The sequence below is a fragment of the Rhinolophus ferrumequinum genome, chromosome 23 (assembly GCF_004115265.2).
Source record: "Rhinolophus ferrumequinum isolate MPI-CBG mRhiFer1 chromosome 23, mRhiFer1_v1.p, whole genome shotgun sequence".
In the NCBI taxonomy this organism is placed as follows: domain Eukaryota; kingdom Metazoa; phylum Chordata; class Mammalia; order Chiroptera; family Rhinolophidae; genus Rhinolophus; species Rhinolophus ferrumequinum.
The window spans coordinates 38,692,903-38,705,541 of NC_046306.1; the positions used below are offsets into that span (position 1 = coordinate 38,692,903).

At 38.7% G+C, this 12,639-nt stretch overlaps 1 protein-coding gene across 1 annotated transcript in view; it reads right to left on the reverse strand.

The window, feature by feature from the left end:
• DZANK1 (double zinc ribbon and ankyrin repeat domains 1) overlaps nt 1-12,639 on the reverse strand; it is a 102,488-nt gene that overhangs the window by 80,241 nt on the left and 9,608 nt on the right. Inside the window, exons 4-7 of the mRNA XM_033095191.1 lie at nt 10,032-10,146; nt 8,431-8,527; nt 7,361-7,485; nt 145-230 (exon numbers count right to left, since the gene is read on the reverse strand). Coding sequence (XP_032951082.1) covers nt 145-230; nt 7,361-7,485; nt 8,431-8,527; nt 10,032-10,146 — 423 coding nt within the window. The remainder of the gene's footprint in view (nt 1-144; nt 231-7,360; nt 7,486-8,430; nt 8,528-10,031; nt 10,147-12,639) is intronic.

Consider the following 12,639-nt stretch of genomic DNA (forward strand, 5'->3'; position numbering starts at 1 on the left):
ATTATACCTTTAAAATCTGTAAAATTTAATAAGAAACAGTTTGGGGTGGGCAAACACCATTGTTATGTCCCATGATTGAATTCTTTTTGACCTTAATGTGTCTTATCAGGATTTAAGAAACAGTGAAAAGAATGCGATCCTTACTTGAGAAAGTCTGTCTCCCTTTGAATTCGCATGATCTCTGTGCTTGTCAAACTCTTCTGGCCAGTTATGTGCGCAAAACTAGGGAACTAAAATTAAGAATATAATAAAATCATGGTAAAGCTGTAGTACAATAAAATTTCATCAAAAATTCATTTTAATGTTTTATCTTCTATCCAGCACCCATCCTTTAAAAACCATGATGGGAAAGTCATAAGTAATGATTACCTCAGTACCCAAAATTTAAAAATTGAAGTGCTATTCATAATCAGATATGTATATTTCATTAAAAACATGAATTTACAAACAAAGATACCTGAATTTACCATCAGACACACCAGATTTTAGAATTTGAAAACCTAAGTTAGCATCCATTTTTCTCTAAGATTACATCTCTAGGAAATTCGAAGGACTCACTTAAAAGAACAAATGCACCAACTCTCTGCTGTTATCCACAAACATTTAACTCACTTTGATATATTTTTATTTGAGCATCCACTTTGTACCAGGCACTGTGTTTGATGTAAGGAAGGGGACAAAGATAAATATTACAGCACATGGCCTATCCTGGGAGTCAGGTAGCTGCATGGGGTCTATAGGTCCAAGTGGTAGAAGAAAAGGACAGAAAAGAAGGTTGAATGAAAAAGGAACGTGAAGGGGAGAAGCTAACACTTATGGAGGGTCTGACAGTAATCAAATGTGCCTGACATTTTGTAGCCATTATCCCCTTGACATTTCACAATGACCTTATGAGGTAAGTAATAATATCCCATTTTGTTCCACTTTTATAACACTTTCTTTTGATAATTTCAAACTTACAGAAAAGTTGCATGGATTGCATAAATAACTCCTGTATAACCAGTTTGACCAGTTGTTCACATTAACATTTTGCCCCGAGTGCTTTCATTCTCTGTCTGTCTCTGAATCAAGAATAGCTGCAGTTATGATGCAGTCTCTAAATACTTTACTGTGCATTTCCTCCAAACAAGGACGTCCTCTTATACAACAGTGTAATGATCAAAACCAGAAAAGTTAACAGTTACACAGTACTATTATCTAACCCATAGATTTTTATTCAAATTTTATTAATTGTGCCAATGATACCCTTTACAGCTGTATTTTTTTCCTCGTCTAGTATCACATTTTGCATTTCGTTATCATGTCTCTTTTGTCTCCTTTAATCTGGAATACTTCCTCAGCCTGTCTTTATCTTTCATGATGTTGACATTTTTTAGGAGTAACAGGTCAGTTAATTTGTAGAATCTCCTTCAATTTGGTTTTGTCTCATGTTTCCTTGTAATTGGATTCAGTCACGCATTTTGGTACAAACACCAGAGAAATGATATTGTGTCCATCTTAGGGCATCATATCAAGAGACACATATATTCCCCTTTTTTTTTTCCCCTGGGTTTGAAATCCAACTGCTTTTTTTTATTTTATTTTATTTTTTAATTTATTGGGGTGACAATTGTTAGTAAAATTACATAGATTTCAGGTGTGCAATTCTCTATCACATCATCCATAAATCACACTGTGTGTTCACCACCCAGAGTCAGCTCCCCTTCCATCACCATACATTTAATCCCCCTCACCCTCATCCCCCACCCCCCAACCCCCTTACCCTCTGGTAACCACCAAATTACATTCCCCAGATTAATTTTCAAACCCGTGGCCATCCTGTGGTCACCGACTGCCCTCCAATCCCCTCACCTTCCCCTCGACCCCCCACCCCTCCCGCCCATCTAACAACCCTCAGTTTTTCCTCTTTGTCTCCAAAACTGTTTCTGATTAGTTCATTCACTTACTCTTTTCTTTAGATTCCGCAAATAAGTGAGATCATATGGTACTTATCTTTCTCTGTCTGACTTATTTCACTTAACATAATGTTCTCTAGGTCCATCCATGTTGTTGCAAATGGTAAGATTTCTTTCTTCTTTATGGCTGCGTAATACTCCATTGTATAAATGTACCACAGTTTCTTAATCCAGTCATCTACCGATGGGCATTTTGGTTGTTTCCATGTCTTAGCTATTGTGTATAGTGCTGCAATAAACATAGGAGTGCATAAAGATTTTTGAATTGAAGTTTTGGATTTCTCCGGATAGATACCTAGGAGTGGAATTACTGGATCATAGGGTAGTTCCATTTTCAGATTTTTGAGATACCTCCATACTGTTTTCCATAGTGGCTGCACCAATCTGCAATCTCACCAACAGTGCACAAGCGTTCCCTTTTCTCCACATCCGCGCCAGCACTTATTGTTGGTTGATTTATTGATGATAGCCATTTTGACTGGGGTGAGGTGGTATCTCATTGTGGTTTTTATTTGCATTTCTCTGATGGTTAGTGAGGTTGAGCATTTCTTCATATGTCTGTTTGCCACCTGTATGTCCTTTTTAGAAAAATGTCTCTTCAAGTCCTCTGCCCATTTTTTAATTGGATCGTTTGTTTTTTTGGAGTTGAGTGAGTTTTTCATAGATTTGTGATATTAATCCCTTATCAGATATATCATTGGCAAATATCTTTTCCCATTCAGTAGGATCCCTTTATGTTTTACTGATGGTTTCCTTTGCTGTGAAAAAACTTTTTAGTTTGATATAATCCCACATGTTTATTTTTTCTCTTACTTCCCTCGAGCGAGGGGATATATCAGTAAAAATCTTACTCCGGGTAATGTCTTATAGGAAGTTTCTTCCTATATTTTCTTCTAGGTATTTTATGGTTTCAGATCTTACATTTAAGTCTTTAAGCCATTTTGAATTTATTTTTGTATATGGTGTAAGGAGGTGGTCCAGCTTCATTTTTTTGCATGTGTCTGTCCAGGTTTCCCAGCACCATTTATTGAATAGACTGTCTTTACTCCATCGTACATTCTTGCTTCCATTGTCATAGATTAAATGGCCATATAGGCGTGGATTTATATCTGGACTCTCTATTCTGTTCCATTGATCTATGTGTCTGTTTTTATGCCAGTACCATGCTGTTTTGATTACTGTAGCCTTGTAGTATAATTTGAAGTCAGGTATTGTTATACCTCCCACTTCGTTCTTATTTCTCAAGATTGCCTTTGCTATTCAGGGTCTTTTATGGTCCCATATAAATTTTAGGATTATATGTTCTATTTCTGTGAAAAACGTCGTTGGTAGTTTGATAGGAATTGCATTGAATATGTATATTGCCTTAGGCAGTATGGACATTTTAACTATATTAATTCTTCCTATCCATGAACATGATATGTGTTTCCATCTATTTATATCTTCCTTCATTCCTTTCTTCAGTGTCTTATAATTTTCTGAGTACAGATCTTTTACTTCTTTGGTTAAATTTATCCCCAGGTATTTTATAGTCTTTGGAGCGATTGTAAATGGGATTGTTTTTTTAATTTCTCCTTCTGATGTTTTATTATTGGTATATACCAATGCAACTGATTTCTGAATATTAATTTTGTATCCTGCTACTTTACTAAATTCATCTATCAGCTCTAATAGCTTCCTGGTGGAGTCTTTAGGGTTCTCTATATATAGTATCATATAATGTGCATATAATGATAATTTTACTTCCTCCTTACCAATTTGGATGCCTTTTATTTCTTTTTCTTGTCTGATTGCTGTGGCTAGAACTTCCAGCACTATGTTGAATAGAAGCGGAGATAGTGGGCAACCTTGCCTTGTTCCTGATCTTAGGGGGAATGGTTTTAGCTTTTCCCCATTGAGTATGATGTTAGCTGTGGGTTTGTCATATATGGCCTTTATTATGTTGAGATATGATCCCTCTATTCCCACTTTCTTAAGGGTTTTTATCATAAATGGCTGTTGGATTTTATCAAATGCTTTTTCTGCATCTATTGATATGATCATGTGATTTTTATTTTTCATTTTGTTAATGTGGTGTATCACATTAATTGATTTGCGGATGTTGAACCACCCTTGCATACCAGGGATGAATCCCACTTGATCATGGTGTATGATCTTTTTAATGTATTGCTGAATTCTGTTCGCTAATATTTTGTTGAGGATTTTTGCATCTATGTTCATTAGAGATATCGGCCTGTAGTTTTCTTTTTTTGTGGTGTCTTTGTCTAATTTTGGGATCAGGGTGATAGTGGCTTCGTAAAAAGTGTTTGGGAGTCTTCCTTCCTTCTGGATTTTTTGGAAGAGCTTGAGGAGAATAGGTGATAATTCTTTTTTGAACGTTTTGTAAAATTCACTTGTAAAGCCATCTGGTCCAGGGCTTTTGTTTGTTGGGAGACTGTTGATTACTGATTCAATTTCCGTGGTGGTAATCAGTCTATTCAGGTTTTCTGTTTCTTCTTGAGTTAGCCTTGGAAGGTTGTACGCCTCTAGAAAATTGTCCATGTCTTCCAGATTGTCAAATTTGTTGGCATATAGTTGCTCATAGTAACTTCTTAAAACTTTTTGTATTTCTGCAGTGTCCGTTGTTACTTCTCCTCTTTTATTTCTGATTTTATTAATTTGGGTCCTCTCTCTCTTTTTTTTAATGAGTCTGGCTAAAGGTTTGTCGATTTTGTTTATCTTCCCTAAGAACCAACTCTTGGATTCATTGATCTTTTGTATTGTTTTTCTGGTTTCTATTTCATTTATTTCTGCTCTGATCTTTATTATCTCCTTCCTTGTGCTCCCTTTGGGCTTATTTTGCTGTTCTTTTTCCAAATCCCTTAAATGTGAAGATAAACTGTTGATTAGTGATGTTTCTTGTTTCTTTAGGTAGGCCTGCAACGCTATGAATTTCCCTCTTAGGACTGCTTTCGTGGCATCCCATAGATTTTGGGTCGTCGTGTTTTCATTTTCGTTTGTCTCGAGATATCTTTTGATTTCTTCCTTGATCTCCTGCTTGACCCATTCATTATTTAGTAATAAGTTATTCAGCCTCCATGAATTGGTGTGTCTTCCAGTTTTTTTCCTGTAGTTCATTTCTAATTTCATAGCATTGTGATCAGAGAAGACAATTGGGTTAGGGTTAGGGTTAGGGTTAGGGTTAGGGTTAGGGTTAGGGTTAGGGTTAGGGTTAGGGTTAGGGTTAGGGTTAGGGTTAGGGTTAGGGTTAGGGTTAGGGTTAGGGTTAGGGTTAGGGTTAGGGTTAGGGTTAGGGTTAGGGTTAGGGTTAGGGTTAGGGTTAGGGTTAGGGTTAGGGTTAGGGTTAGGGTTAGGGTTAGGGTTAGGGTTAGGGTTAGGGTTAGGGTTAGGTAACCAGGCTTTGGAACCATGCTTTCTAACCTCCTTTATACTTGATGATAAGTGTGAGCAACCTTGGAATCACAGGTACATAAGCAGCAGTAGTGAATGGATAGAACAATGTGATTCCATGTATGTGCTACCTGGGGCTCAGATTGGAGGAAGAGAGCAAGGGCTTGTGGGTTGCTTTTAGATGCCAAAATTCTAAATTGGATTTTATAAACATTGAAAAATCAAATTGCTGTAATACAATACTACTAATAGTAGTAGTAGAAGTAGGCATAGGCATAGGAAACTAGTACATATAGTTGTGTTATATAGTAAGAATGTATTGATATAGCTTTTATTGAGATCATAAATCACCTCCATCTTGTCAAATCCAATGGGCAAGTCCCTGTCCTTGTCTAATTTGAATCCTGTAACATTTCACATAGATGACCACTGCCTACTCCCAAAACCTTTTCTTCTCTTGGCTTCTATGACATCACATTTTTGTTGCTTTTTTTTTTTTTTTTTTTTTTACTCATGCTCTTCCTCCTCTGTTCACCTCTGAGTCAAGGATTTTGCCTTGTGCCATCTTCTCTTCATTTTCTGTACAACCTTGGTAAGTGATCTCATTCAGATCCATGCTTTAAATACCATCTATACACTGAATATTTTAAAATATGTACATATCTCCAGGCCTGACCTATTCCCTACATTTGAACTTGCATGGCCAACATTCTTTTTAACACCTCCACTTGAATGTCTAATGAGCCCTTGAACACCTGCTCCTTCCTCATCTTCCCCATCTTAATTAATGGTACCATCACCTCCAGATGCTCAGGCCAGAACCCTGAGAGTCATCCTTGACTCTTTCCTTTCCCTCATCGCATCCATCTGATCTTTCAACCAAACTTGTCATCTCTACGTCCAAAACACATCTGGATTTCCACTGCGTCCTCTGATCACCATTTGTATAACCTTGGTACAGGCCACCACCATCTCTCGCCAGGAACAAAAGCTTCCTAATTAATATTCCCCTCTCATTCTCTACAGCCTAATCTCCATACTGTGGCCAAAGAGAAAATGTTTAAACATAAATGAGATAATTTCTTATCCTCCAAATGGATTCCCTTTACAATTAGAAGAAAATTCAAGCTCCTTACAATGGGCCTCACCCATAGCATCTGTGATTCCCAACCATACCTGCCCGTTAGAATCACCTGTAGGTGAATTAAAGTAAATAAGTAAAACCATTCCCAACCCCACACCAGAACAATTAAATCAGAATTTCTGAGGCTGGGTTCCTAAGATTGGTTTGAAGACTCTCAGGTGATTCTAATGTGCAGTCATGTCTGAGAACCACAGCTCTCCATGCTGTGGCCTCAGCCTACCTCTCCCACCTTATCTCCTATGCTCCATCCACACCAGCCTCCTTGTAATCCCTCACTTTGCTGTATTATTGCTGCCAAGATCTTTGCAGGGCTGGCTTCTGTTCATCTTGAAGGCTCAACTGAAATGTTACCTTTCCAAGGAAGCCCTCTCTTATCACCCTGAATTAGAACACTGTTCTGGTCATTCACTATCCTAGGGGTTGTCAAACTTGATTGTGCATCAGAAGAAGTGCAAATTAAAACATATTACTGGGTCCACCTCCAGAGTCCCTAATTCAGTAGGTCAAGGGTGGGGCCTGAGGATTTGCATTTCTAATGAGCTCCCCTGTGATGTTGATGGTACTGGTCTGTGAGGTCCACACTGAGAACCACTGCTCTATTCCATTACCTAGTTTTATCTTTCTCATGACACTTATGACAATTTAAAATTTTGTTGGATTATTTACATATTTATACCTGCCTACTCCCACCCCCAATTAAATGTAAGCTCCATAAGTACATGGGACTTTCTTGTCCAACACAGTATTCCTAGCTCTGGAATAGTGCCTGGCACAAGGGGAAAAGGCTGGGGACGCTGCCTTAAAGTATTTCATGGGAAATATAAAAATATAGTAGGTATTTAGTACTCTAAAGAGTTTCCTTAGAAGTTACCTGGGACTGGTGGGGGGGTGGTCTAGAACCTGATTCTTCATGGTAAGCTGGAATTTCCAGGGGACTCTCTGAGAAGCGAAGATCTTTCAATGTTTTAGGTTCAGTTCTTTCACCTACCTCAAGGTCTACAATTACATGAAAAACATTATTTTGTGAACATCTGTAATTATATAATCATGCAAATACATCTTCATAGTTGGAAACCTTTTAATAAGGGATCACTGTCATTACATTCTTTCTCTAAAACAGCAATTATATAAAGAAGCCCCCACTCAGTTGAATGAGCACCGAGAAAGAAAAATTAACCTGGGCAGAAAATTAAAATCTGCCCTGCTACATTCCACAACATTTCATATCAGTCTGGTAAAATAGGTAAGTCCAACTGCAAGGTTATCAGGAAATATTATTTCTCCCCAGGACACATTGCAGCAGTAAAATGTCATAACAGTACCCACCCACCCCACACCATCTTTGAGTGACTATTGTTTCTTACTTGCCAAAAAACCTTATTCTCTAAAATCAGATTTTCAGTAACTTCGTTGTTTGAAATCGTATCAGTAAGAACGAAACATCTGACTCTTGCCTGACGACCTGAGTCACTTTGACATAGAGAAACAGCCTCAATTTCCAACCCTTCTACAGAGCTTCAGAGAAGGGTTTCTGAGCACAACAGTCACATACATCTTTATAGTTTCCAAGGTCACAGAACCCTAGTTCCTTCCCAGTCCATTACTGATGGTGACTACTTGCTATGCTCTGGGCCTATCAAAACTCTTTCCTTTACATTTCACCCAAACTCCACCCTTTCCCTAAACCCTGTAACTTTATCTTTCCCTTTGTTTGGTGAGAGGCTTCATGGGTCCTCAGGTATATAGTCTCTCTCCTCTGCCGCAGTGAGTTGGTAAAGCTGACTCTGTTGGACTGCTTGATTACATGGTCTTAAGCTGTTAGCTAAAATAATTAAAAAACTCAAATTTCTTAATCCTACCCTTCTGCAGACAAGAAAAAGGCAGTGAACCTGTTTGGGGGTTTAGAATACTAAATCTTATCCTTATTCTCTCATGCCATACCTGGAATCTTTCTAAGGTTAACATTCCAGCCCACTTTATTTTCAGCATTCTTAGATTTCTTCCTTAGTTTTGATCCAACAAATCCATTTTTCAAACCCTAGGAATGAAGAGAGTGCATATCAATCACTTGATTATGCCCACGTAGCATATGAACATTGAAAGTTACATGGTAGAAGCAGTGTCATAGCATGTACTTCTTACTTGAAAGGATTTACAGTAGTTTCTACAAGGGGACCACTGTCTCACCTTACTCTAGAAACACAGCTTTGTATCTGGGCTGCTTGGTTGGCAGCATGTCTGGTTAGTAGGCCCCACCAGGTCAAGCAGCCAAAACAAGACGCAGGTAGCAACACATGTAGGCAAGATGTTGCCATCATGGGAGACTGAGTAATAACAGAGGGACCACCAGATCCAGGGGGCAAAGACAGGGTGGGCTCAGAGAAAGACAGGACTTAAGTACACTACCTGCCCACATAGTCCTTAAACACTCTTGCCTTGGATTTTCTTCTCCATGGACTCAGTCCCGTATGTCTGATTAAGCCTGAGTACCCCCTGATACATGTAAGGCTCAGTCTCTGCCTAGTATCTTTCCCTCTGTTTGGTGAGAGGCCTCATGGGCCCTCATCGTACTGGAGACCTGCATCATGCCTGCACCTACTTCTTTGGTGCTACAGCCTCCTTTCTGGCCTCTCGTCCTCTGTTGGGCTAAAGGGACTCCCAAAAACTCTTCCCTTGTCATCCCCAACAAGACCCATGACTGAGACTTTTTGGTTGATTGCCTTACCATGGGTTGGCCCATCCTCTGGCCCATGAATCTATCTCACTGATGCCCACAAGCCAGTGACTGAAGTTTCAAATATCCTTTTAAAATAGGTCTAGTTCACTCTCCAAAGATGTGAGGCTTTGCAGATATTTTGGGATGAAGATTTCAACATAACAGAAGGTTATGCCCACTGATACGTTCTACTAGTCTGGTACATCTGTTCAACAAATATACACTCACTACCCTCTGTTACCTGCCCCTGTACAAGGCATCAAGTATGGCAGACCTGTTCTCTGCTACCTTGGAGCTTATAGTGCAAGGGGAAGATAGACAAGGAGCAAAGTAATCAAATATTCAAAGCATTTTATAAAAGGGGAAGGCCTGGGTGCTAGGGGAGCAGTGATACAACACAGAAAACACAGTTTAGTTGGGCTGGAGAATATACAGAGGAGTCACAAAGCAAGAAAGGATGACTGAGGACAAAAACTGATCCCTTGGGATGCCAAGCTAAAGGTTTGTTTACTCAGCAGGTAAGGGGGAGTCATTGAGGACACTGGAGTATGGGCAATGATGATGGGTAGAAATATCTAATGTGCAGGGTGGAAGAAAGAATGACCAAAGGGGGTATAAATCTGCAAAGATACTTCACAGTAGTTGATAATGATCTCATTGTCAGAACCTGACTATGGTTAGAATGCTGTGATGATGAAATGAAAGGGAATATGTGGCGGCCGAGAGCCTGGAAACTGCTCTCTGGGACTCTGTCCCCACAGTGGCCACTGGGAAAGGAACCGATAATGTGGTGACTACCTGAATATATTATAGTTTCATTACTTGCCTGCTTTGAAGAATCTTTGAGAACATCTTCAACACTGTCTTCCGAAGAGACTGTATTTGGTGGTTCATAGTCCACCTGAAACACCTTTGTTACAATGCCACTCTGTCTGCAGTCTCTGAAATTTTTTAAAAAGAAAAAGTCTGTGTATTACAAAAAGATTCCCAAAAAGGTGACTAGCAATTAAGATAACTTTATTAAAGTCCCTCAGTCTAGCTACTAAATTTATTACATGTTAAATTGGAGAAATCAAAATACAAGTTCTATAGTCTTTCCTTACCTTCTTCTCATTTGGGTTATTTATTGCTTTGTAACAAACCACTCCAAAATGTACTGTCTTAAAACACAAATCTGTGGTTAACCAGGCTCAGCTGGGTAGTTCTCTTCTGTGATCTCTCATGTGGCTGGGGCTGGAGTCACCTGAAAGATCGACTTTGCTGGATGTCCAAAATGTTTTCTTCTCTCATAGTCAGAACCTAGGATGGGGTCCCTCAGTCTCTGTCTCTCCATATGGTTAGCTTGTGTACACAAGTCTCAGGGAAGTCAGACTTCCTACATGGTGGCTGGCTTCCCCCAGTGTTTATGTTTCAAGCGACCAGAGCAAAAACTGCAACATTTTGTGTGTGATCCAGCCTTAGCATCATTTCTGAAGCATTCTATTCGTTAAAAGTCATAGGGCCAGCCCAGATTCAGCTGGGGAGGCTACATTAGGAGGCATGGTTCATCGGGGGGCCATTTTTGGAGACTGTCTACCACACTCACCGTAAAGATTTCATATTGTAAGTCTCAAACTACTCTAAAACAAAGCATGGGGTTACTTACATATATCACTACCACAGCTGTAGGTAGCATAATGTATGATGCTCTGGTAGATTTTAACTATTATTCCTCAAATACTCGCATGTTTTCAACTTATTCATAATATTTCACAATTAATCTTGTTCCTCTCTGACGCTAAAGAAGTTTCATGAGAAAGCAACGTAGAGGCGCTCATAACTGAAAACTGGTGATGATTTATTCTCAGCACCAGCAGCTCACCTATACTCATTTTTTTAAACAGCTTTATTGCGGTGTAATTTAAAGGACATAAAATGCACCATTTTGAATATATAATCTGATAAGATTTAGTAAACTTAATAAACTGTGCAATTATCACAATCCAGTTTTAAAACACTTCCATCACCCAAAAGAATTCCTTGTGCCTGTTTGTTGCAGTCACTTCTTGCTACTACCTACTATCCTAGGCAACCATTGATCTGCTGCCTGTATCTACAGTTTTGCCTTTCTAGAAACTTAAAATAAATGTAATAATACAAATATAGTCTTGCATGTCTTACTTTTTTCACTTATTGTTTTTTTGAGGTTCATCCATGTCATTACATAGATGTATCAGTATCAGCAGTTTGTTCATTTTTATTGCTGAGTAGTAGTCCATATTATGGATTTAACACAGTTTGTTTATCCATTCCCTAGTTAATGGTCATTTGAATTATTTCCTGTTTTGAGCTATTATGAAAAATGCTGCTATGAACATTCACATATAAGTCTTCATGTGGACATGTTTTCGTTTCTTTTGGATAGATACCTAAGAATGGGATTGCTGGGTCATATGGTAAATATAAGTTTAACTTTTTTAGAAACTCCTAAATTGTGGCTGTTCCATTCTACATTCCCACCACCATTTTCTGAGGATTCCAGTTTTTCTACATACTTGCCAACACTTGATATTCTCAGCCTTTTTTCATCACTTGTACTCTTGGATCGTGTTCTCTGTAAATATTTGCTTGCATATGCCCCTTGTGTATTAGGATATAGGCTTGGTTGTTGTAACACAGAACCAAAACAATAGTGGCTTAAACAAGATAGAAGCAACAAGGTGTAATCAGCCCAGAGCTGGGATGATGCCATGGTGATGGGGGTGTGGTGACAAATTTCTACCTTGTTGCTCCACCATCTCTAGGTCATTGCACTTGTCTTCATGATCCAACATAGGTGACCACCACATTCACATTCCAGCCAACAGGAAGCAGGGCCCACTCCTTCCTGCTGTCACATACTTCAGAAGTCACACACATCACTTCCGTAAATGTCCCACTGACCACAATTTGATGACATGGCTCTTGCTAGCTGCAAGGAGGATTGGGAAATAGCTTTCTTCTGGGCAACCATGTGTCTTGCTAAAAATCATGGGCTCTATTATTATAAAAGAGAAACACAGATATTGGGGGACAGCCAGCAGCTGTCTTTGCCACATCATCATGACTGCAGTTGCTGTATTTATTTGATTATGTTTAACTGTCACCCCCACTAATTTGTGTTGAAAGCTCACAGCTGGAACACAGGTGATTCTGTTTGATCTGTCAACGTACTTAATACAAAAAATACTTAATATTTTTTACATTTCCAGTTGAATCCTTCCTTCACTGTTCTTTGCTTTGTTCTTACTGATTTTCATATTGGTCTTTGATAAATTTTCCTTATTTCATTAGCATTTCTTTTGAAATTTCTCAGATTTCTTACATGCCAGCTTTTTATATTTCTTAAAATTTTTGAGCCTTTTAGTAAGTGTCCAAACTTAAAATTCTTAAAGTAAATATTCAGACATGCATAA